Source organism: Pezoporus flaviventris, unplaced genomic scaffold, assembly GCF_033815535.1.
Source record: "Pezoporus flaviventris isolate CSIRO_AGI_PZ_B2104156 unplaced genomic scaffold, CSIRO_AGI_Pfla_v1 ptg000030l, whole genome shotgun sequence".
Taxonomy (NCBI): domain Eukaryota; kingdom Metazoa; phylum Chordata; class Aves; order Psittaciformes; family Psittacidae; genus Pezoporus; species Pezoporus flaviventris.
The window spans coordinates 6,159,281-6,186,577 of record NW_026892578.1 but is presented as its reverse complement, the minus strand read 5'-3'; the positions used below and the strand labels follow the sequence as shown (position 1 = coordinate 6,186,577).

General features: G+C 39.7%; 1 protein-coding gene across 8 annotated transcripts in view; it reads left to right on the top strand.

The window, feature by feature from the left end:
* The window catches only part of P2RY8 (P2Y receptor family member 8), a 47,376-nt gene extending 30,500 nt beyond the window's left edge, over positions 1-16,876 (top strand). For 5 of the 8 annotated variants that reach the window (XM_061459823.1, XM_061459825.1, XM_061459822.1 and 2 more), the window contains 2 exons: positions 11,451-11,541; positions 15,279-16,876. In XM_061459823.1, the coding sequence (XP_061315807.1) occupies positions 15,347-16,420 (1,074 nt within the window). In that variant the 5' untranslated portion in view covers positions 11,451-11,541; positions 15,279-15,346 and the 3' untranslated portion in view covers positions 16,421-16,876. The remainder of the gene's footprint in view (positions 1-11,450; positions 11,542-15,278) is intronic. The other 3 variants (XM_061459826.1, XM_061459824.1, XM_061459821.1) reach the window with 1 other exon arrangement.
* Positions 16,877-27,297: the final 10,421 nt, after the last annotated feature.

Below are 27,297 nucleotides of genomic sequence, written 5' to 3'. Positions count from 1 at the left end.
TATATAGATGGTGTGGGAGTGGTGGGAGGTCTGAACTGAGGAAACCGCTTTTGAAATTTTTGTGTGTGTGTGTGTGTATAATGTTTTTTAAAGAGTTTCAGAGAATTGAAAGAGGAACCTGCACTGAGCAGCTAGTCCTAACTTGTGCAAAACTTTCCCTACATCATGTGATATCTTTTATCTCTGCACCCTTATCTTTGGCATCTGAGATGTTAGAGCACTATGGCTTTGCTCACACACATGGCTGGCTGGCTGGTGTTAGAAGGGGGTGTGAGAATTTATTTTGCCTTTTTAGGCTGTTTTATGGTAAGATAATACACAACCCTTTTCCTCAAGAAAATGGCTTTATTTTAAAGCTTAAAACTCTGTTTTCCTTTTCTTCCTCTCTCTCTCTGTATCTGTGTATGACAGTGTGACAGAGCAAGAAACAGAAACACACACAGAAAAAGAAAGAACACTAAAGGTGCTGTCTTGGAATTTGCATTACCTTTACGTTTTTATTAAATACTTGCAGAGATTTTAAAATAAAAAAGACTTGGGCCTGTTTCCATCAGTTCCCTGAGCGAGTTTCAGAAAGGTGGCTTTTTCCATCATTTGCTTGCCAAACCGCACTAACCCTCCAAGGTCTGTAATGCTAAGTGACTATCACAGGCATCGGTGCCTCCATCTCAAACATGTTGATGGGCATCTCCACTGATGCCACACTGCAAGGCAGGCTAGCCACCAAGTGCACCTGCATAAACCATGCCCCAGCCCCAGCTGATTCGAGCAGGGCTGGGGAGACCATAGGCTTGGCAGTTATGTGGGAAAACCCTCAGACAGCCTTGAGCCCCTGAACTTCCATAAGCTAGCACGAGCCATAGGTCCCAAAACAGAGCTAGGAACTAAGTAGTAGCAAAGATTAAATGACCTCTGCTGTTCTCAGAAAGAGAAGTGAGAAAATAGTTGGTGCTGATCTTCCTCCAAAGCAAGGAAGGGGTGTCACAGTGTTTTCAAAAGCACCATCCTGTCTCTACTCGCTGGAAGCTAAGGGCACCCTTGGGGTGTCACAAGAGAAGCTGGCTGCTATGGGGCCTGCGGTCATGTTTCAGCCACTGCCAAAACATCAGATAGCTGCTACTGAAGGATTGATTTCCCAGCAGCAATTCTCCTTCAAGATCTATGGCACTACAAGAGAGTGAAAAAGGGAACCAAAACCTTTTGACAAGGTCTCATGAGTGCCCAGGTTTCAAGCTTGCTGACTTTGATCAAATCTCATTTCTCATCAGATATTTCCATGTATTATGCATTTCTCTGGGGGCAACAAATTGTATTTTTACATTAATGTGATGCTAATAGATTAATCAGCTCCAGGGGAGATTTTTGGTCACTGGAACATGCTTCTCTGTACCATTAGCTTGCAAGAATGCTCCCTGGTGCAGATTTCGTTTGTGCTTGCTGACTTCTCCCCACCAGTTCCCAAGCAGCCAGAGCCATGGCAAGAAGGCAAAGCTGTGTGCCATCACTCTGCTAAAAAGCCAGATAGCATGAGCAGAGGCTGCCTCTAGCCAGCCAACCTCTGCAGCAGAGAACTGCCGCAAACACACGTGGTTTATAAGTACCGAGCAATACTAGGAGTACCAAAGGTGCTCTCTACTTCAGTCAGAGCAGCGGCTCTTCTGGAGACAGGAGAAGGTGTTTCTAAGAAAAGAAGGGATTCCTCAGTGGTAATAGAATTTCATTTGGTATTTCTCCAAGACCTAATTCAGTATCTGTGTAGAAAAAGGCCAGGCTCATCAGTACGCTTCCCTCTTCGCTGGGCTTTGCCAGTATCCAGTACAGCTTCTGTCAATGGCCAAAGCAATGGCTGAGGCAACCTAGTAGGTATCTTCCAGCTGAGCACTTTAAGGATCCAGAAAATTAAGCAAAGGAGAAGTACTGTCTCCTTAGACATATCAATGAAATTCAGGTAGGGTCAAACCTCACACACAAACACATAATATTATTTTTATAATTAAGCAGCTGAACTCATAGAAAATTATGAGATAGGCTACAGGCCAAAGCTCTCGGGTGTCCTCATGGGGGCGTGGGAGACCTCAGGTTAGTGCTCCTGCTGCTGGGGAGGTTCAGGATGAGAGAAGCCTGAGTCAAAAGCTGCTCCTCTTCAGTTTGTGAGAGGCTCTCCTCTGAACCTTGAATGAGTGGCTTACAGGAGGAGTCACACTTGTGGTGCCTGAACATACACATCACTCCATGGCACATTTGCCCAGCTTGTTTAAGGATACTTGAAAGGTTTTGTCTTGAATTGTTTGCTTTCACAGCTGTTTTTCTATTCCAAGCACATTGCTGCCATATTTACCATCCTTGTTACGTGATTGATGACATGGTCCTGCAGTTACAGCCTTCAGCCCATGGAAAGTCTGTCTCATTTGTTGATGTAGCTGAATTGTTTACTGGATGTGACACGAAGCTTCCTGTAATGCAATAATACTGATCCTTCAGTGACACGGCCTATTTTGGCAGGGCTATACCAGTGTGTGCTATGGCCATTCCGTTTCCTACAGAAATTTTTACTTTCTTTCATGAGGCTTCTCAGATGCCTAAATTAGCTCAGATTCCCAGTGAAAACCAGGGCAATCAGCCTTAGCATTTTTACACCTTTTATGTATCTGTAGAGATGCAAATGTATGTTGTGTTTTTTTTTTTCTGGATGTTTTATGTGATCTGCTTCATACACTTCACACGTAGAAACTGTTTGTCCAGTTCCTTCCTGGATCTTATTAATACCTTTTCCTGTCTTTTTTTTCCTAAGAATACAGAGGATTTAATAACATTCCCACCCTAAGTATGTGTAATCCTGAACTGTATGCTTTTCTGTGCCAAGTGGCTTTCTCTAGTCTTGAGTTTAAAAACTATAACCTCAACTTTTAGTAACAGAAGCCTTGACCTGTTTTGGTTTAGGTAAAACCTATTTCCCTGAATAGGTGCCATCTGCAGCAAACTTTTCTTTTATTCTTAGCACACTTACATCATTTTTCTATGCAACTATCTTCAATTTACACACTGAAGCAGCAGGAATGCAGTAATATTTCAGAGCACATCATTTAGAGGTCTCTATAGCTCCTAGAAACCCAGATTTTGCCTCCAAAGAACTGTCTGCTACTGCTCTATTGTTATTAGTGTCTTATCAGAGAATGACTGTACCAGTCTTCAAAACTACATTAGAGTTCTATATCTATAAAGCCTATAATCATCTCACGAGCCAAGGGCTAAAATTTCTGGTTTCTATCAGGTGATATTTTAATCTGTGCCATTGAAGGACCATCTGTAGGAGCTTTTCCACCAGCTTGCTATTCCTTTGTGAGTAAATGAGTAAATGTCTATCCTCCTCAGAAAGGCAAGGCCTGTTCATCTGTGGCAGGACTCCTCCATGATGTGTTTGCAAGTTTATTCAGTGTATTTATTTTCTGCCAGATTATTTGGTTTTTTTGTTAGTAGGTTTTAGTGGATTAGGAGGAGTTTAATTTCCTTTTCATTTTAAACTATTTGGGTGAAGGAAACAGAGTTTGTCACTTTTAAGTGCCAAAGGGTAAAAATGTTGTGCTTTCTTTTCCCACACCTGAATTCTCACCACAGTCAAGCTCCTCTCTGTTGTGCAGACTTGTTTTGAGAGCTCATGCTACCCAGGGCTACTCTTCTTTCTCTGACAAAGACATATATTTTGCTTGAGGTTAGACCCCAGTCTCAGCTAAACCTCAGCTAAACCTCAATAGTTAGATCCACAGCCAGGAAATGATTAAAGGCAAATAATTAGATGCCACTGTCTCACTGAGTTATACCACATCTTATGTATATAGGTAGCCACATTTGGAATCACCTACAGCTTGCATTTAAAATATATGGATTTGTTTTATGATAAAACCTGAAAAGTTTTAAATTCTCCAGTATAGAGGTCAAGCTAAGTAAGTTTCAAACACCTAATGCAGTTTTGTGTATTTCTCCTTGTTGCTGCACTTCACAGATACAGCATAATTTTTCAGGTGGCTTAATTTTAGGTGTCACCTTAAAAGGAAATTCTCTTTAAATGTTTTGGACCTAGTGAAACTCAAAGTTTAAATTTAGTCTGAGCACTTTTTACATTAGGATTTGGAGCTCCTCTGTTGTAGGAGGAGCTTTCCTTTCATTTAAAAGGTTATCCTACTAGCACTTCATATCCAAATAGCAGAAATTTCACTTGCAGTTATGAAAAAAAAATTAAGACAGAAAAATGTTATTAGTTTTAGCTACACTATGAAACAAAAAAAAATCAGACATTATAATATATGATCATACAATATCATAAGATACATAATACTGTGCACACATATATATGTACATGCATATATCTATACGATGAATCATTAATACAGGCTAAAGCATCATCTGATAAAAAAGAGAAATTATAGCACTTGGAGTGTCAAATTTGAGTTTTATAGGCATTTCAGTGTGTGGTACCAGTGAAAAAAAAAACCAAGTATAGCATATATATATAAATTATGTTTAATATAAGTATATAAAATCAGTATATTATAATGACAATATATCATGCATAATATTCATTATATAAGTTGGATAAATAAGAATGCTTGTCTTTCCTCATGGCAGCCTCCACCTCTCCCTTATTTTGCTGGTGTACCCTGTCCTGAGCCAATGCCTGCCTCAGAATCATGCTAAAGCTGCTTTCACCTCATATCAGCTTGTGCTGCTTGCATGTTGTTTCCATTTAAAATACCTTGGTGGTGTTATTTACCTTAATTATATGGGCAAGCAGACAACTCATGGCAGTGACAAAGTAGGGCATCAGATGGTAGTATACTGGCTGTAGTATATAGAATGTTCTATGGTACAGTAATGAATACTGCTTTGAAAAACTTTATCCCAGGGAGGTAAGCAACTTCATTTGCCTGAATGAGTGAGGACAAATACATAGAGTGGCCGATGAGGTACCTTTGCTTGCATAGCAAGAATGTGTTTGCTTGCCCATGCACCGGAAAACAGCAGACAACAGATATAGGTAGTAAAAGAAATTGTGAATACAGATTTTTCACAAATGGAAAGCCTAGAACTGGCTATAAGTCAGAGATAAATGCCAAGATCATAAAAATAATAGTTAAGACACTAATTTTTAGTGTGCAGGTCAATAAATAACACCCTTCAAAGCACAGAATCTCCACTTTCATTTTTTTTTCTCAAGACAGCAAGATACCAGTAATGATTTTTAGAGCACCAATGATCCAGATATCTCAGGGTATTTTTTTAGCAATAAAGAAGAAGTCAAGTAAAGCCAATAATAAACTGTTGCAATGCATTGTCTTTTTAGGAGCAGAGGCTGGCTCCCTCAAAAAAAAACAGCTGTAGAACACATTTGACTTCTGCCTGTGATTATTTCATAGGTAACATTAGTAAAATAATGTATTAGCATATAACTTGACTATAATTTGGGCAGTTATATACTTCTCAATGCAGAAAGAGTATGTTAGACAAGGACAGAATCCAGTTTTTGTCTTATTTATGGATTTAAATAACACAAGTGCAGTGAGGGCTTGGGGTGAAATCCAAAGCCTGAATATGAGGGCACATGAAGTTGGTTCATCTGAAGAGCTGAAGTTTGCCCTACTGCCTCAACTGCACTCTAGTACTTTCAGAAGAATGAAACAGTAGCAGATGTGGTTTCAGGGTGCTATTCCTGTTTTATTTCTTTGTATTACTGTGATAGCTCACGTTGTGAAGAGGTGAAGAGGTGAAGCTTTTGTTAGAAATCTTTTTCTTTTTTCCCATTTTATAATCTCCATTTCTGTCAGTTACAGTCATATTTCTAATTAGTATCAAACTGCCAAACTGAGGAGAAGTCAGGAAAACATGCTAAGTAATAATTATGGTGTCTCTTTCTTTTTCCCTTGTGTACATATATAACACTGCTTTTAAAAATAGGTCATACAGTGTATCTGCTCCTGTAGCTAGCTGTTTCTGAGGTTCCTGCTACCAATGCTCTATGCCTTCGTGTACATCTACTCAGCCCTGTTCAGGCATATGTGAATTTATACTGTGCCCTGTGCCAGACACAAGCAGTGCAGCTGCAGTTATCGCTGCTCAACATAAGCTGTGAGTTTTTTCAGCAAAGCCAACTTTCAGTTCTTTCAGCACAAGAATGAAGTGAGTTTGCATGAGCTTTGACAGGGTGAGCTGGCTTCTACCTACTGAGCAAAGAGCTCTGAGGTGCTGTGCACACAGCACAGATCTGCCTCAAACTTCATTTGGATTTGCATGAATCCTGGACCTGCTGGACTGGTCCTGGGATAAATCAATGCTGGTCATGCCATCTGGGCTCTGTAGCAGTACTACATGTGCCCTAAGTTGCTGGGTCATTTTGAGCTTCTTGTCAACCAACACCCCCAAGTCCTTTTCCTCAGGGGTGCTCTCAATCCATTCCCTGCCCAGCCTGTATTTGTGCTTGGGATTGCTCCGACCCAGATGCAGGACCTTGCACTTGGCATTGTTGAACTTCATGAAGCTGGCATTAGACCACCCCTCAAGCATATCAAGGTCCCTCTGGATGACATTCATTCCCTCCAGGGTATCAATCAAACCACACAGCTTGGTGTCATTGACAAACTTGCTGAGGGCGCACTCCATCTCACTGTCCATGTCATCGACAAAGATGTTGAACAGGATTGGTCCCAACACCAATCCTGTGTCCCTGAGGGGCACCATTTTTTGCCAGTCTCCCGTTGGACATTGAATCGTTAACCACAACTCTTTGCATGCAGCCATCCAGCCAGTTCTTTATCCACCAAGTGGTCCATCCATCAAATTGATATCTCTCCAGTTTAGAGACATGAATGTCATGTGGGACAGCGTAAAATATTTTGCACAAGTCCAGATAGATGACATGAGTTGTTCTTCCCTTATCTACCAACACTGTGGCCCCATCATAGAAGGCCATCAAATTGGTCAGGCACAATTTGCCCTTAGTGAAGCCATGCCAGCTGTCACCAACCACCTTGATATTTCCCATGTGCCTTAGTATGGTTTCCAGGAGGTCCATGATGCTGCTGGGCACTGGGGTGAGACTGACCTATAGTTCCCTGGGTCTTTCTTTTTTTACCTTTTAAAATGAGTGGATACTGTATCAGTCCTGGTCACACAAAAGAGCTTCCGGTAGCCCATTTTTGTATCAAAGCCTTCCAGTAAGAGGCACAGTTTGACAGGAAACAAGGCTCATTCTTTCTGCACATCTAGCTCTTCTTGCCCTTTCAGGACCAGAAAATCAGATATGCAAGAAAGCTGCCAAGTGCATGTCAATTTAGCTCCTATAGTGTCCCTGGTCTCATGTATTTTTCAGCCAAGACTATCTATCTTCGCTACTGCTGAAGTGAGAATCGCTTCTAACTGATGTGTGAGCCAGGAGAACACCCAGTCTACCCGGAGTTCACTGCCAATACATTGCATGAGACTTGTGGAGAGAGCAGAGCAGTCAGTCCTATAGTTGGGCTTTCAATAAAGCCTAAATAATATGTGCCGAGCACGTACAGCAGTATGACCAACAAAAGGCCCAATAATTTTTATACTGCTTCCTAGCTGTGGAATCTTTGCTACACAAAGAATTTTACAATCACAGAAAACTTATTGTAGGTTTTGGTACACAGGTGGAAGAAGATGAGCACAGGTAAAATTGTGCATTTGGTCCTATTATGTGCCAATTCATTTTCACACGGAAGCTGGCCTGGTTGTTTCAAAGTGGCAGTGGTCCAAGTGTGAAAGGGGACAATTATGTTTTAGTGGACTAGTTCAGATTTTGACAGAATCCAGGCAATTACAGGCCTCCAGGAAACCAGGATCTGAATCAACAGGATGTTTAAAATGGGATGGATTCAGCTTCAAACACCTGCATTTACAATGGGAGTGACTACATATAAGCCTGTTACAGTCACTGGAGAACTGCCCAGTTCAGTCAGTGGCATCCACACTTTTCAGCTCACCCTAAAATAGACACTTACATTTTTATGGATGCTAAATACACACCTGTAGCAAAGAATAGGCAAGAAAGTCTCTAGTTATACCCAAATCCTGCTGCCTAACGCTACTGCTTTGGTAAAAAAGGTTGCATATGCATATAGATCTTACTTAACAAAACAAACAACAATTCAGCCTGTATTTACAAGTCACTAGTTGCTACGTATCCAACATGGGCTTTTGGGGACAGGTCTACTTATCTCTAAGGTAGTAAAGAGATTTTATACATACTGAGACCAATCAGTGGAAGTAGTGGAAGAAGACCTACCTGAAGATGGCCTGCATGCTCAGCCAAGTTCTTTATTTCATCCCTAACAATATGGTTTACAATTTCTGGCCCCTGTACGTTACATGAATTTTAGAATTATCCTATATTCTTTGCTGAAACATTTCCAAAATACCATGCCAAATTATCCCTTCAGCTACACCTGCAAAACTTGTTTGACTGTCCTGTTTGTAGACTCCATCATGTTAACTCGATCAACAGCTACAGACTGCCATATCCTTTTTTATTTTTTAATCTATAAAGGCAATCTTCAAAAATAGGCATGCAGCTTTATCTCAATTCCTTTGTGCCTTTGTCGACTGAACAGGAGAGGAAACATTCAAAAAAGGCTTTCACAGAAAAGAGAGATGAAAAATAGAAAATGCAGATTTTAAATAGAATATATATAGATATATGTGTGCTGTAAAATGCCAACCAGACCATACAGATTCAAATACAAGACCATCAAGCTTTCTGAAGACTGAGGGGATTCTCTGCTGAGAATCTGCCCTATTGTCTATCACAAACACCTTGTGCCAACAATTGAGGACAGAAGGGAAATGACTGACTATACTCTTCCCTCTGACTTTCACAACAGTTACGTGAGACAATTACTTGTAGAAGTAGATGCAGACCAGAAACCATTGTCTGTCAATCCTGGATGTAGACAATATCTGAAAGATTTAAAATTATAAAGGAAATCAGTTCATGTGTTATTTAAATTTAGACTTGATCGAGCACTTTTTGCAGTCAAAGTTCTATAAAAACAAATCTTCACCATCTTCCCATAACTCAAGGGTAGTAGGGCTCTCTGGCACGGGATAACTCCACAGTACCAGGATGTCTGCTAGAGTGGTTAAAAGGAGCTTTGCAAGAGCTGGTTCTTTATGGCCATGCACCATAGGACAAAAATTGTAGTCTAATGAAGTCAAGGGTCCCCACCAGGCACCAGCAATATTTTAGTAACAGCTTGCATGCATGTTCTTCCTCCATGAAAAGTGCAAGTTAGCATTAGCTCACCAAGGGGCAAGCTACCTTGTGATGCTGGGAGATAAGAGCATGCACATGGGCAATAACTGCAAAGTATAAGTTGTGCAGAATGAATTCCTGAACTGTTCTGTTGAATTCTTAGGTGTTGCCATAGCTTTGCTAATCCTTTTAAAAATATCAGGTTTGGAAAAATTAAGCTTACTAGGAAAGTCTAACATATATATAATATTCTAGCTATTACCCCATCAACTGGAACCTCTTTAAATCCAGTTGAGGATGCTTACTCCGCCTGAAATTTAAACCAGCCTAGACAACCTATCAGTGGAACTACACAAGCTGAGTTTCAATTGACCTAAGGTTTTGCTCACAGAATGCTGACTATCTTGCACACCAATAAAGGAAACTGCAAACCGCTTCATTTTGTACTGTAACTAGCACAGAATCACTCTTCAGATGAGGAGAGCTTTTTGTCAATACTGGCCCACAGCCATACTGTTTCCATAAACCTGACTGCTGCAGAAATGAACTTTTTAAAGACCACAGTGACTAGTTTCAGTCTGAACTGGGTTATTACACAGATGATAGTGGCTGGTTTTATGCAAACCTTATCTAAATTAGGGTGAACATTACTAACACCGGAACAGAATCCTCACTTCGCTAATTTATGGGTAGCAAAGGTGAAGTTTCAAGTAAACTAAATATCAACCATCAGCAAAACTGCATAGTCCAGGACAGACATAAGAAATGTGAAGGAAGATATTTACAGTTAGTTTTACTACTTAGCTACTTCTGAAGAAAGAGTACAGCATTTCCTTGTGGTGTTTCTTTGCCTCTCACCTGTACATTTAGATTTCACACTAAGTCTTTCTTGTTGAATCTTGGAAACTGCTTACTTGCAGTCTCAGGCTGGAGAAGAGAAGCACTCTCTAAGAAGGCAGAAAAGATAGGATTACTTTTCTTCTCTTTTGATAAAGATGCTTTTATCTAGATTGATATAGCTAACAAGCTCAACAGACAGGTACTCCTCCACTACACTAAAGATGGTAATGCTTCTACATTTTTCTTACTGATAAGAGGTTTTTTACCTCTCAATGTGAAATCCTTGTGGAGAGAATACACTCTTGTTTTGCCTTGCCCTAACTATTTGAGGTCAGAGCTACAACCACCATAAGGCTTACTTTGACTATGTGTACTAAGAGAAAGACTGAAGTGTGTCTCCACAAGAGTTTTTGATTAATACAGTGATTATAATGTAACTCTTTCATTGTAAAAAATGTGCCATATTTTGCAGTGAAGGCATACATATTGTTTTCTATGCTCTTTATCTGAATAATATTCGGTGAAAAATAAGAAATAGAGAACAGTTTATTTTTCTAAAGCGAAATGTCATAGAAGGTCAAGAATACTGCAGCTAGTAAGATGTTTTCAGATTTGTTTTGTTTGCTCAAAGTACTTGTACGCATAAGTGCACAGAGTGTAAAAGTCTCATTTCCCAGATGTATTTACTCTTAAAAGAAGAGAAGCTAAAGACTAGCATGAAATAATGCCTTGTGGTAACATAACTATGGGCTCAGCAACAGTTTCTGATCTTTGCAATATACTAAGAACAAAACAGCAGAAACAGAAAAAAGAAATGGGCAAAAAGAACATGGAAGGCCAACTACAAAGAAGTTTCTTAGAAGACTTGGGTTCAGATCTTGACTGAGGGAACCAAACCCTTGGCTTTTAGAGATGTAAACCCACAAGCTAAAATTTGCCTGAAAGTTTATTGCAAGGGTGAGAAAGAACCATCCAGAAAAAAATCTGCAGCCTCTTTCAGTAAAGCCCCTGTTCAGTTTAAGGAACATGCAGTCAGAGATGGACTCATTTACATTCCTCAGTTTGGTGAACAAGCATCTGCAGAAGTGTTTCTCTGAATTGCATCAATGATGATTTAGGAACAATAACTGAAATGTGTTACAGAAGGGCACTTTTTCTTCTTGTCTCTGATATTAAACCCCTTACTCTATCTAGGTATCAAAGCGTTTGTCACTTTTCCTACAATTCAAGATGACTGCCTCCTGGCTCCTTTCCTTCCGGGTCCCTTCTTCTCCTCATACTCAGTCTACAATAGAAATTAAGTGTCTGTTGGTTGTTCTTGTCTAATATTCTTTCATCTCACTAGCAATTCAGACAGTTCTGAAGGAGCTGAATCCCCAGCAGGAGCAATACACACTGAAGGTCACTGAGTTTTCTCCAGTGTTAGCTACATTAAGGTAGACATAAACTAGCCTCACACTTTTGCTTTTTTTACTGCTTTGTAATAATATAAAACTGAACACGTAGAAAATTTATTAAAAAAACAAAAACAAAAAATGCAGTCTTTTGAGAGACAAAATATATTCTTCAGCCACATTTGCATTCATTAAAAACTGTTGATATTATTTCTCTAAATGCTTACAATAAAATCTGTGCTTTCATTGTGCTTCATTCTGAACCTGTTTGCAATTCAGTTGAAATTGCATTTCAGTTTGCAGGTTTTTCCTTTAATCTGAAACAAGCCATCCCATAGCCTTCAGCCGGAAGGGTGAGTTTCCAAAAGTGTAACTATATCAAAGAATTTATGAATTTTTGATATTTTTTTTTCTTCTACACAATAGTGCTTTGACAAATAGTGAACCAAAAACTATGAAGCAGAATAAGTTTTGGATGGCTGTCTGCTGCATGAGAAGTTCTGAGGTTTTTAATTCCATCTCAAATCACAAAACAAATTATAAAAATTTTTATAAAACAGTAATTCTGGTTTTCACTAAGCTCACAGGCTTTTCAGTCTTTCTCACATGTGCACTTGACCAACAACAGGAAAAGAATAGATGCAAGAGAGGAAACACATCAGTTTAATTTAGTAGTCCCCTAAAACAGAAGTAGACACATCTTTATTGCTACTGTTCCATGGCAAAGAAATAATACTCTTCTGATTTTTTACTGCTTGATGTTTGGTATAACCTTTAGTGTTTTGTCATCTTTTGTCAATTACAGAGAAAGGAATTACTGTTTCTGTCAAAAAGGCACCAAGCAGCTGTCACCTTCGCTTACAGTTACAGCTTGGATGAAAACCTGTGCTACTGAATTTCTAAGTAAGTGAGATTTCTGTGCAGAGTGCCATGAGCCAGTGAGAAGACAAGTGAAAAAATCCTACCTGGATTTAGCAAGCAATACTTTAGAGGCTGTAGGTGCTCTTGGTACTAATATAAAACTAAAATACATCCAACCACTAAATGTTTCAGAAATGAGGCCAGCGGAAGAGCTTAACATTTTCTCTTTGTATCTCAGAAGCTTGGGGACTGATGTAAATAGTAGTAAGACAGGATCTCCTCACTTGAAGAATCCTCACTGAGTTTTTGTTTCAGTTTACCTGTATATTCATTTGTTGTAGTTTAAATATAGCTTTCTCCAACATAAAAGCAAAAGCATATCTTTCTAACGGGGATATTTATGTAATAAGACTATATTTTTACATATTATGGATTTGAAACCTTAGCTGAGAGTTTATTTTTTACAGTCCATGGTTTTTTAGAATCCATGCAGGCTCCACTGATTTGAATTGAAAATCTGAAATTGAAAGGAAGCAACTCATAAAATGTAAGGAGAATCTAAAACTCATAAAAATTACTTTCTCGTTTGATTTATGACATTTTTAAGTTAAACAACAAGATGCAAACAGAGACGTGGTTGTAGTGGGGGAAGAACATAAAATTACCCTGAACAAGATGAAAATATAAATACAGTATTAACTAAACCCAAATAGATGCAATAATGGGAGAGGTAAAGTACGTTAATGTGACATTGTGGTTCCAGCAGCTTGTGGTTCCAGCAGCATTTAAAAGCAAAGCATCACAAATAAGGGTGACTCAGAGCAGGGATTTTGCTAGCCCAGTAATCCTGAACAAGGAATTCAGAATTAGAGCCCCAGAAGGATTTGGCAAAAGGAAAGACAAAGTTTGAAGAAGAATTTTCTGCACTACGCATCTCCTGAAGAGGCTTCTTGCTCTCAAGAGTGACTTGCAACAAGTCTTGTTTACTCTGTATGCCCTGCAGAAGACACTAGCAAACCATTGCATCATTCTTACTTTGCTCCTTCTGATAGACATCTTCCTTACTATGCAGATTGGAGACTACGCCAAGGGTACATACCCTTTTTGGAGAGCTCTTGTAGGCACTTGAACACAAAGTCTGGTGCCTTTCAAGCCCTGTTCAAAGGGTGCCTAAATTTGAGAGGCACTTGTGTTTTACTGATCATAGTACTCCACAAAGGCATAAAAAGGCCTTTAGCCAGGCCATGACACAGTTTTCATTACTGCAGAAAAAGCAAGTTTAGAACAAAATAGATTTCTGATCAGCACTAATCCAAACCTGAACATAAGAGGTATTCAATAGCTTTATAACCAGTGTGACAGACTTAATGGAAATTTTCACCTACTCCTACCTCCCAAGTACATGCAATTTCTATTGGAACAGTATCTAGGGTTGAGATCCCTTATCCTGCGAGAACAAATATCTTTCACTTACAAAGGCTTATTAATAGAGCTCTGTAGGTACTTTCATGTAAATAAAAAAAATCTGTTTTGAGAAATTTTAGGGTTGTTAGGCACAAAGGGGTGCCACTTGGGAAGGATTTTTGAGGAAATAAAGTTCATGAATATGTATTTACTATAGTAAGTCATAGATAAAAGAGTTGAAATAGAAGTATTAAGGTTTTTTTCCAAGAGCTTTGTGTCAGTGAGCCATTTTTCAAGTTCCCCTGAAAACTGAAGATTAGTTTCATTCTTGATATAGCTCCACTGACAAGAACAAAATTTCATTTGCAATGGATTTGGCTCAAAGGGCTTCTTGCAGATGTGATCATGTGATGTGCTCATTACTTGCAACATGTTTGCTTTGTTTCACACGTGTGATATATTATGAACACATCTCTGATTGCTTTGCAATTCCTATTTTCTTGTGCCTTTTCTCGGGCTTCCAACAGCTCAGCTGGAAGCTCTTGGAAGACTGGCAACATTAGTTAACATCCTTTGTTCGATACTGACTCTCCTTCTGAATATTTCTAGCTGACATTTGAAGCACTATGTCAGATTGATCAGATCAAGAAACAACAGAAATAAGCCCCCACTGAGCTTCTTGCTGCTGTAGCTATACTTTTTCCAGGTCTGCACTCCTTTTATTTTTAGAGTTAAGTATATCTTTACTGCACGATAGCTTTCAGTAGACTTCACCTTCACCAGGTATCAGGAATCACCAACAGCTATTTTGTGAAAGGTCTAGCAAGTTACTCAGTAAGAGCCTCTGTCAGAAATCACATTTTTTGTCAGAATGGTTACTTCCAGCTAGTCAGCGGCACCAAGAAAAGAAGAACTTAATGAAAGTAAGCATGCATGCATAAGGCACATTGAGGCATGAGTTCTTGCTTGCAGCTGCTAAAATGCTACTATGCTGTATGAAATAAATGAGCTAAACCATAACTATTGTGTCTGCCAAGAAAGATCTATATAGGCCAGCCAGTGAAAGAACTGTTTTACTTTGCAGACTGCAAAACTGAATTCAATTTTGCCAAATTACAGGTGATGCCAGAAAGACCGTTGCAAACAGAACATTTTTTAACAACTTAAATCTTGCAGAAATTGAAACTCAATAGCTGTTCTTTTTGTTAGAAGAGGGTTTGTTACTTCTGTAGGCCTGGTCCCTTCAGCCTGCAAACCAGTCCAAGCAAATGCAATCTGTCCCTTGTTCTTAATTATACATGGTGGTTTTTATTTATTCTCTTTATGTCATGAATATACCAACAGTAATTGATTGCATGTTCTCCTTCTCTCATTGGAAATAAAAGAAATATAAAAATATATAATCTGTCAAACTACACAAGGGTTTTGGTGGTTTTTTTTTAGTTTGATTAATAGAAGTACATTCTTAATTTCTGTTTTGACATTTCTTTTCTCTCTTGACATTTGTCCTCTAGGTTTCTAAGCCAAGTGTTCATGATATGATCCAGTGGGTTTATAGGGATCAACATCCACCTTGTGAATAATGGTTAAAAACGGATCCCACCTGGACAGTGAAACACTGGCAATGCTTCAGAATAAAGCTATCTCCATCACCCTTCCAGTTGTGTATACACTGGTGGCTTTGATCAGCATCCCTGGCAACTTGTTCTCCCTTTGGGTACTCTGCTGGCACATCAAACCCAAAACACCTTCAGTTATCTTCATGATCAACCTAAGCATCACAGATCTCATGCTCGCCAGCTGCTTTCCCTTCCAGATTTCTTATCACATCCAAAGCAATCACTGGACCTTTGGCAAGACTCTTTGCAGCCTTGTGACTGTGATGTTCTACTCCAACATGTATTCTTCCATACTGACCATGACCTGCATCAGCATTGAGCGGTACATGGGTGTGGTATATCCCATGAAGTTGATTAAGTGGAGAAGAAAAAGATATGCCCTGGCTGCCTGCCTAGGTATGTGGATGTTCTTGTTACTGGCCTTCTACCCGCTAGAAAGCACGGATCTGACCTACGAAGTGAAAGAATTGGGGATTATAACCTGTTTCGATGTCCTCAAGTGGGATATGCTGCCCAACTTTGCAGCCTGGGTAGCCTTTCTCCTCACACTATTTGTCGTGCTCTTCCTCATCCCTTTTGTTTTAACAGTTGGGTGCTATATTGGTATAATTCGGAAGCTTATTCAGACATCGAGCAGATATGGTAACAGGCAGAAGACTAGATCCATATACCTGGCAATAATAGTCCTTCTGGTATTTGTCACCTGCTTTGCCCCCAATAACTTTATCCTACTTGTGCACATGATCATCCGCCTGTTTTATGGCAGGAGTTTGTACCCTGCCTACAAGCTCACCTTATGCTTCAGTTGCCTGAACAACTGCATAGATCCCTTCATTTATTATTTTGCATGCAAAGAATTTTACCAGAAATTCATGGAAGTGTTTCGCCCTAAGGTCCTGCTCAGCGACAGTTTGGAAACCAGAAGGGAAAGCTTATTCTCTGGAAGAACCATGTCAGCCAGGTCGATGTCAAGTGGACCTATGGATGGGTTAGAGGGAGTAAAGGTCTATTTGCAAAGGCGAGAGAGTGTTTTTTAGCCTTAGAGATCCCTAGAAGAAAGGCATGAGATCCATGAGTAGACACAGAAAACATTTCTTTTTGAATAGCTACCCTCAAAATACCTTGCTCCAGTGATAGACCTCAAGCCATACTTGTATCGTACTTCAGTATTTTCTGCTAAGAAATGGAAGCGTTGGAGGAACTGAGTTTATTCAAGAAGGCACTGAAGCAAATCCGGTATTGATTAATAAGTGTTGGCCTGGAATTAGTCCTACTGCATGAAAGCAAGGGATAAGTTTAGAACAAAAAATAATTCCAGGTTGTGTGACCTCAGTGTTTAACCAAAGGCTTGTGATTCTCGGTGAATGTGAAATATTACTGTATATGAACTACAGCATACACTGAAGTTGGATTTGGGGTGAGTTATTTTTATAAGCAATGCGCTGAGTTTTTTATTTGTGGGTTTGGTTTTCTGTTTGTTTTGTTGAATTGTTTTTTGTTTTTTTTTTTAATGTACTGCTTACTGTCTTGTATTTCTACAAAAGAATGAGAAAAATGGCTTGTCATTCTACCATTAATGCATAATGCATACCCACTGTGAATTTACCACAACAGTCGCCCAACTGTTTATCAGAACCAAACCACAGTAACCTTTGAAAAGGTTACGTTGACTTACTTATTTCAATTTTAAACAGCAAAATATCTCATACAATGAAAGGAAAGCAAGAGCTAGTAGTTTAAGACTACTTCAGCTTCTGAATGGATATTTTCATTTGTTGAAGTTATTAATTTCTCAGGACAGTGGGGAGCAGTTGATTTAAGAAAACAGATATTTTTCACATTGACCTACTACAGTAACAATGCTGCTGCTCTTATGCGATTGGTATTAACATGTCATTTTCACCAATTCCCTACAGGCTATAGACAGAAGCACCATCCCCCTCAGCAGAGAATTTAGCTTTATATAGTGTACAGGCAGCAACTTTACCTTTTTTACGGTGATAGTGTTGATTATTAACCAGATTTTCAGCTGGATATACAAGAATTCAACCACAGACTGGAGTGATTCTGTGTCAGCAGCAACTAGCTAAAACCCTGTTCCTATGGTCAGATGTCAAAAATGTACTTCTTTCAAGTAGATAAACAGAAAGAAAAAGGAAAAAAAAAAATGAAAGCAAGGCTTGAGGATGGGAGAAGGACCAAGTACGCTGGAAACAGGTTATGGCAGGTTGATGTGCAGTCCTGTGTTTGGGACTCCACTCTGAAATATCCTTCTCCAGCTTGTTTGCATATACTATGTCATGGTTTAATCATTCTCACAACTCAAGAACTGCCTACGTGCTTGGAAAGACAACTGCTACAGAATATGCGCTGGGGACAGAACAAGGGAAAGTTTTTTCTGTAGTCTTTACAGCTTTTTACATGCCTTTGGGCCTCACTGGCAGAGAAGAGTCAATAAACACCTGGCAGCACCAGATGAGCTCCCCCTCACAAGCAAGAGAAAGCTATATGGTATCCTTTTGTGCACTGTCACTCCACCCAGTGCTGAGTATGAGGCTGTCTTCGACATCGTGGACAGTTGGTTCAGACATCACATGCTAGGTCTGCCTTGAGCAGGCCTGTAGTGATTTCTGAGTTCCTGTGCCTAAGTAAAAGGCAACACTCAAGGCCCTTAAAATCTGACTTTTTTCTTTGTGTACGACATGGTTAAGGCACAGTTTTATACCACTAATCACCATGAGTTTCTTCATGATAGAAGCTGGATAACCACAAAAGAAACAGTAAAATATTTGTATGTCCTATATTCTGCTAAAGTATAGTCAGTTACTGGAGAAGGATAAATGTGAGCGGACCTAGGACTACCTTTTAAAAGCCATCTGAAGTGTTTTGTCACATTTCACAGTATTGGTTTTAATTGATCTGCACTTTTTATGCCCACAAGGCCAGCCCTAGCGATATAAAACCTGTCCAAACTTTTCCATCAATTTGCCTGGAAGCTACCCTGCGCTACCAGCCTCTGTGCTGTGTGCATATGTGTCGTGAGATGAACTTGCTACTTTAAATCACCTCACATGTGCTAAAAGGCAGTCCACTGAATATGTTTCTGCATGAGTCCACCTTGCTGTGCAAGCCCCTTCACCATCCACTTTCACAGAATTCCAGCTTTCTCACTACAAAAACCGTTTTCAGCATTTTGCTGTGGCAGGAACATTTTCGGAGGTTATACTGAAATCTCTCTCCTCAAAATTCATCTTTTTTTTTTTTTTTTTTAGCATGCAAGTATTTTTACAATGAAAATCATTACTTGTCCTAGCTCTAAGGCAAATTTTGAACCTGTTTTATCTTGAACCTGATCTTCAAGCACCTAGTGCCTCCTAAAACATGCTGCTATGTGCCTGATCTGCAACTGACACCAAACAGAGCCAAAAGGGCAGAAACTGCACTTTGGACATCATCTGCTATGTTTCGAAAAATACTGAACTGCTCCTTTTGCAAGAGAGAAAAGATGCTCACAAATGACTGAAAATGTTCTTCTCTCCAGCCTCACCCAGCTCTTCATAGCCCTTCATACCTCTTCCGACATTGTCTAAAAGGGAAGAGGAAGGATTGCTCATTCAGGTACCTCTTTCTGCCATTTTACCAGCTAGCTTTTAGTCAGATCAGATTAGGAAAAATTCCCATTTGAGTGTGATTATTCCTTGAGAAAGGAGTATCTAAATGAACCCAACAACAGCAATCTTTTAAGTCCCATGGTGTATACTGTGAAGTTTTGAAGAGTTTTTTTAGGGATGAGGAGAAGAAATTGGTTTTTAAAGTGTTCTTTGACACTGGGGCATGTCCTACTGGGGCATCATAAGGTAGCAAGACTTCTACCCTCCTTGGTCAATGGGTGTGAGTTGACATACATGTATGTACATATAAACATGTACATGTATATGGAGATTGCCATTTTAGAGGTTATTGAGGAGTTCATGACTATATTGCCTTTGGCGTAGGGAATATGGGTCCTGAGCAACATGCTTACTTAGTTGCCTCTGTGTTTAATGTAATTTTACTGAGAAGACATGAATGTATAGCCTTCTGTTTGAGATTTAAGGGGTGGTTTTTGTGTTTGGTAGGGTTGTTATTTTGTTTTAATTCTTGTTTAGCAATATAATCATCTATAAATGTGCTTGGACATTTTTGTGTATATAAGAACAATAAAAATCCCAAACCAAACAAACATAAAAAGATCACGATTTAAGATTCTTTCCTTTGTTTGCACCTGCCATGTGAGACACTTCCAAGCATAGCAGAGGGCAGGGAAACTAAGTTATGAAATAAAATTAATCCATTTCCCATTGTTATTGACTTTTAAAAAAATTTCTGTATGTTTTTAATTCTCTTATTTTTCCCATGCTTTTGAAGTTTATTATTGTTCTTTTTTTCATACCTTTATTTTTCTTGGTTTTGTATATCTATATCTTAGAAGCTGGCTTTGGCATACCCCCTTCACATAAATTTTAGAAGTAGCAATACCTGAATGAGATGTTGGCTAACTTGGAATTCTTCTCCTTGCTCAATAGGTGCACCAAATATATATATATATATATATACATATATATAAAATAAAAATTTCAGTGCATTTCTGAAGGGGGCTGGTAGCCATGGGCTGTCTCACCCCAGCCAGGATCAGGGCAGCCCCAGCCCCAGCACTGGGTACCTCCCTGGGTACAGGGGTGGGCCAAGGACAGGCTGGGACATGGGCCTTTGGGTGAGTCTGGCTCAGCAGGACCCATGGCTGGGTAGGGCTGTGGGGAGCTGGAGACTGGCCCTGCTGCGGAGTTGCTGGGGCAGGGGCTGACACCCCTGACACGGAGTCCTGGGCCTTGGGCAGGGTAGGAGGAGCCCTTGGGGGACTGGACAGGGACAGTTAGAGTTGGTAGTGCCTTGATAAACATTCCTTAGGCTGACTATGCTCTGGTTTGGGTTCAGTGTCTGTTTAGCTACATCTATGCTGATACATGAGAGGGACAGAGGTCATCCTAACGTCACTCAATCTCTTTTTGCAATTTTTTCCAGTTCAAAGTGTTTAAAATAACATGATGTCTATGTTGATAACCACTAGAATAGTGTTTCTCTAAGGAGATAATTAGGGCATATGCTATAGAAGACAATTAGGATATATGCTATATACCCAAAGGTGTGCATGATAGCATGAATGTTTGAGGGTGAATTTCAATCTCAGGAAGTGTGAAACAATGCACATGGGGAAATCCAGTAATAGCTTTGTATACAAAATGGTGTTTCTTAGCAGTGACCACTATGAATCATAAAACATAACCCCTTGCATCAGCTCAGCATTGTGGAAATCTATGGTTCGCCCACACCTTGCTTACTTTGTGCACTTCTGTGTCTTCATCACTGTCGTGGTTTAAACCCAATCACAGATAGGATCTACAAGAACTGGAAAAGGTCAAGAGAAAGGCATGTGGGATAATCTCGGGTATGAATTTAAAACTTATGAGTTAAATAGTTTAGGGCTCTTCAGCTCAGAAAAGTGACAATATAAGGTAGGTTAGAAAGAAGTCTACAAAATCCTCAGTGGAGTGCAGAAGTTCATCAGGACAAGTTTCACTGCCTTTGCCTAACCAAGAATTGGGGAATATTAAGCTAATGAGATCCAGGCTTAAAACTAGGAAAAGTTAGTATCTCACAACACATAGCGTCATTGGAGAACATCTTGACAAGAATGTTGTGTCTGCACATAGTACATGGTTCCACAGAGAGACTGGAAAAGCACCCGAAAAAGAAATACATTAGACATTACTAACAGGCAAACTATAGTAGACTCAGGAAAACCCATAAGGTTAAAATGGTCAGTGGTTGGAGGAATACTAAGGGGAAGTGACATTACGTGATTGCCCTGTAACTAAATCCATCCTGAAATAAAGAGGAACTCGTTATTGGAATAAATCTTGTATTGTCTTTCCTCATTTATGCGGCAGTTCATAGTCTTAAAAGGAGCTATTGAGAGCAAAGTTTCAAACATACTGCTCATCTTGATATATCTGGATTACTTTCATTCTGGACTAAATTTTTGTAAGTGTTCTCTTGTCAAACCTATAAAGTGTACTTATGGACAGCATAATAAGAGTATAATGCTTAGCTGAAGTATCATTTTTAAAGCTTGTTTTTTATTTCACAAGAAAACCCTGCCTGTCTGAAGTCTGAGCTCCTGTTGAGCTCTGGTCTTTCATGACTTTGTTCAAGTCTCATGGCTTCTAGTATTTTTCTTTCAAGTCTAAACAGCTGGAATACGTTATCAAATGAGAAGAGTCTCAGGCCTCTTTAATTATAAAACAAGAAGTTCAGAGCTGCCAGACAGAATAACTTTCTAGCTTTTAGCACCAATAAATACCTCAATCCCCTGCTTGACTGTCCTTGCTCATGATGATGTCCTGCACTCAGTCTTTTTCTTCTGCAGAAATTTACAGCACTAGGACACTGATTGTTCTTTTTCCCCACTTTCTGCACCACTGCCCATATGACCTGCCTCTGGCAATGCCATAATTACTCAGATGAAGAAAGCAAAGGGCACATGCTGTCCTGATAGGAGCTACAAAGGCTAATTGTCATTTGAAGCTTCTTCCAGGATGTTCTACACCCTTAAATGCTGTTGTTGGATATGGTAATGTACCAGGAAAATGGCGTTTTGTTGAGTGCCTTAAATCTGAGGACACATAATGGTTTGGCTCCTCTGCTGCATATCTGAGCAGCCTTGTCAAAGGAGAAAAGACAACAGACTTAAAGGAAGTACAAAGAGATTCAAGCTAGAGATGGGAGAGGGGTTGAAGAAGTAACCTCTGTGGCAGCTTGGGGTAGAAATACAGTAAATGAGGATTTGGAAAGGGATCCAGAAAGTTAGTCTCTGCAAGATGCCATCTGCAGCTACAGAATGTCTGTAAGTATTTTTCTTCATAAACAGCCAGTTTCATTTTAGAAGTGTGGAGCCCTTTCAGCATGAAAGCTGGAAGCAGCAGCGTATCTCCAGATCTCTGCTGCAAGGAAAGGAATGTGGTTAACAGACAAATAAACCACTACCTAAATATAGAGCAAACATCTCACAGAGGGACTCATATCTCTGGAAATGTGGGCTTGCCAAGCACAAAAGGTGCAACTTATCTGATCAAAAGCAGATATGAAGTACTGCTCTAATCATCTTATTGCTTGGCAGCATTCACATTGATTGCCTCCTCTGTTTCCAAAACCTACATGGTAGCTGCTTTGGCTATTGGTTGCATTCAGACATCCAGATGTTGGTAGACTCCCATGTTAACATGGACCCACAGCGCAAAAGCAGTTAGTATCCCAGGACTGTTGCTGCCTTCTTCTTAATAGCTGTCTGGATTTTTACCATCTTCATGCTTGTAACAGCAGTTTGTTCATCTGATGTAGGCTAATGGCCAGGGAAATAATATTCCTGGGGACCTGATCAAACACACGGGCTGTAGGTCTTTCTCACCTTCCCAGGCTCATATGGCTTCAGAAAATAAAGGAAAATAATGATGTTGAATGACTGGAAACCTCTTCACATCATTTACCTCTACACAGAATCTGTTCACCTTCTCAATTAGAAACTCTCTATGGAGGTACAACTGCTTTTTCTCCTTCAAGAAGTTTCAGTACTGCAATACTGATGGTTCAGCTTCCCCTGTTCCTCGTTACTGTCAACAGGCTTGCTGACATTCTTCCTTTCCCTATTTCACCTTACATTCCATAGCATACGTAGAATTCATCTGTACCTCACCCCATTCTGATAACGCAAACTACTCTGTACACTTTCACATAAAATGTCCATAGATTTGAGCTTTTTTTACCAAGTGTTCCCATATATTGCTGCTAAAACTACACCTTTAAAGGATAAAAAAATGAGATAAAATACAGCATATAACTTTTCTTAAATTGATAAATCTGCTCAGATTGAGAAGATAGAAGACACACACAAAAACCTTTAATCTCACAGTAATTTTTATTTTCATATTCAATACAGGTATTTGGGCCACAGGGTGGAAAGATTCCTGTTCTTACAATGTTCATGACAATTTGCTGGAGGAGCTCTGTTTCAAACATATCTTAGCACCTATTACTGTGTTTATGATGTCTCTTTATAGCCCCAATCTCAAAGCACCTCTCTCAAGACACTGCTAGACCTATTGATATTAGCAGTAGCTCTGATTGCCCCTATATGTCCAAATATGCATGCATACCCAGTTATAGTCCTTAGTCCTTTAGTCCTCAGAATTTATAGCTCGCTACAGCTACCTACAAGTTAGTGAGCAAACTCGCAGAAAAATTATGGGATGCACTGCCCTCTTGTGGAGATTTAAATAACGAACATACGAGCTCCACAAACGTTCTTGACCTTGGAGCACCATTAAGTCATTTTCTGGAAGAGCTTGGATTCCAGCTGAGCCAATAAAACCTCTCTTCTCTGCATCTTATCTTCATTTAACTTTATACGGTTGTCTTTGCAGTAATCATTATACTGTACAAGTAGAAGGGAGACTTGTTTTTCTTACTTAGGCAAATATATATTTGTATCATACATTATACATGTGTACATGTGTTTTATATAAATACACACATATGTCACGTGCATGTTATGTATTCATTATGTACATGCAAAAATATTTTCTGAAAATATTTATGAACTTTTGTATGTGTTTTTCAAATATAAACAATTCAGAAACAGTGGTCTTCTTTACAGACTTCTCCACCTCGCTATACTTTCTCTGTAGCAGAGGCCAAAAGCAGTTACTCTGATTCCCTGACATCCCTTCTTTAGTCATTCTTGGATGGAAACTCTTTACACCATTTAAATATGTTGGCCAAAGATGCTTCACTGGGGCTTGGATAGTGATTTCTGTTTTGCTGGGCATTGCTATACGTTTGATGTAGCTGCTTCTCCTTGTCCTGTAAGATGGGCATGGGGCTGCCTGAAAGATAGGCTGGCATTCCTCCTGTTGTGATGTTCCTGTCAACAGGCTGACATTCCCTCAACAGTTGTGAAGTTTCCTCACAGAAAAGGCATTACATTATTTAATAGCTATGTGGGATAAACATCTTCAAACTAAATATATGTAAAAACATTTACAGGGACATTACATACTATACAGCCCACATATTTAACTTAAAATTTCATTTAATCTGACTTCCTGTGGTTTCCCCAAGATACTTCTATGTGCTTGTAACACTGCTCTACTTCAAACAGAAAGGAAACTTCCAAGTTGTATAGAAGAGGAGGAAGGAGCATTTAGTCCTGAGCTGGAAGAAACTAAATTTATAGGGGTTCTTAAAAATGGACTAATGGAACACAGGGCTAAAGAGTAAGAGTGGTGAAGGAAATCTGGGGTACCAGCTCTGCAGGTGCTTCTTGAGTCTGGAAAAATGGCTCTTGAAAATCTTATGATTTTCCAGTAAAACTTCAGCAGCACTCTGCAAGAAGCAATGACAAAACAGTTTGAGAGCTAACATGTGCTTCTGTTTTATACACCTTGAAAGGATCTGAACTTATTAAAGAAATCTAGAACACCTCTTCATAACCCACAAATTTAGTTGAACATGTAAAGTAATATGAAAATGAGATACACTGTTACATGAAGCAGGTAATTCTTTGCTCAGAAGACTGCTAGCTACGTATCAGTTGTATATAAAATGACATAGCACAGGTGGTGTTAAATGACGCAAAGATGTTATTTAATCAGAGGAGAATTCCTGATGACTAGGTGGTGAAAGAGAACCCATATGTAAACCACTAATCTTCTTTTCCCTGTAGTAATAGATATTTCATGAACTGTGTAGATATATTGGACAATGGCAAGTATTTTAATGGCAGAAAGGCAGTCCTTGAAAAACAAAGTCTGAGCTCTTGGAATTATTGAGGTTATCATAGAAAAACCAAGCTGCCTTGTAAAAGATGAAATGTTCATCCTCTTCATAGCAACATTCCCAGAATTCACTAACTTCTTCACAGTGGAATGCATTATTCCTCAAACAGGTTGATCTTCTGGTTGCAGAGGTGACTCAGCCAAATAATACATCCCCATTGAAATACATACACTCATCTGGGGTACATATAAAGTAGACAAAAGGTTTTGATTACCACAGTGTTCTTTACATGCTTTAAAGTGTTACTGTAATGGCTGCAGCATAAATGCAAAGGCAGAAAAGCAGAGAGGTCAGAACAAAAATGTCAAGGAAAGGTCTCTGCAGTTCAGAGCCCTCTCTGCTGTTTTTCTTTTGCTCAAAATACCCCAGGTACTTGAAAAAGACAACAGTTTCATAACCAGCCTTGGACAAGCTAATCTTTGACTAGTTCAGTCAGCCAAGACAGAAACTTTTCTGATAACTGCTGGTGCCATTGATCGTCACCTCGGTCAGCTCGCTGCAGCCTCACAATTGTTCTGCCTGATGCTTGCAAGGCTGCTACAGAGCAGTTAATGATGATTACTCGTCAAATCTCTTCCAGCTGTGGTAGCTGATGTGATGTAGTTTGGCTTTTTCTCATATGGTCCAGAGGAGGCCCATGAGGATGATCAGAGGACTGGAGCACCTCCCGTATGAAGACAGGCTGAGAAAGTTGGGGTGCATGGAAACCTCATAGCAGTATTCCAGTATCTGAAGGAGGACTACAAGGGTGCTGGAGAGGGACTCTTCATTAGGTACTGTAGTGACAGGATGACGGCTTAAACTTAAGAAGAGGAACATCAAGTTAGATACAAGGAAAGTGCTTTACTGTGAGGGTGGTGAGGCATTGGAATTACCCAAAGAAGTGGTAAATGCTCCATCCCTGGCAGTGTTCAAGGCCAGGCTGGACAGAGCCTTGGGTGACATGGTTTAGTGTGAGGTGTTCCTGCCCACGGCAGGGGGGTTGGAACTAGGTGATCTTAAGGTCCTTGCCAACCGAAACCATTCTATGATTTTATGATTCTATGACAAGACTACTCCTCCCCCTTTTCCACAAAAACACATTTTTCCTAGTTGGCTCTCCAGCTATCCCAGAACTATTTTCAGTATTATGGATTTGCAGAGGACAGCTCTCTTCATTCACAGTTAATCTAAGCATTTTATTTGCATTTTCAATTCAGTATAATTTCCCTAGGTTCACAGTATTTTTTTAAGCATTTTTAAAGATAATTTTTCTATTCTGCTCTCAAGTCACTGCCACCCCTTTAAAAAAATAGTAGTTTCAAAATTTAAATTCTGTTACTTAGGACAATGTACAACCTGTGAGGTTGTGGTGAATACAGCTTGATCCCCTGCACCATGACAGCAGCAGGAGGCCCAAGGGTGGGGGTACCCCAGCAGCCCCACAGGGGCAAAAGAGTCCTCTGCCCCAGCCCCTCCTGCTACCACAGGAGCCCTGTCTGAGCTCTGCTACTGGAGGGGTCCACACTGAATATGACAGGGTTGTTAGATATGTATGTGTGCCTGCATGCATGTATTTTTCCACTACCAGACCTTTGTCCTGACCAGCCAGCAAGTGGAACAGCAGTCTTTGGATGCTGTTTGTGTCTGAGCATGCTCTGTGGCTAGCCATTCACACACATATACACGTGTCACAGTGTGACCATGGGTGCTGGCTGGCACTACTCAGACTCACTGTTGAATATATATTTATTTTATTGGGAATTAATCTGACTTTTTATATTGGACTTTTTATGTTCAACTTTACTTGCTTAAAAGGCCAAACAGAGAATATCTAAGATTTGCATCAAATCAGGCGATGATCATAGTTCCTTCTGATGAAAAAAAATGAATAGTATTGCCTCTTTGCCAACGCTAGGAATCACAGAATGGTTTGCGTTGGAAGAGACCTTAAAGATCATCCGGTTCCAACCCTGCCATGGGCAGGGACACCTTCCACTAGACC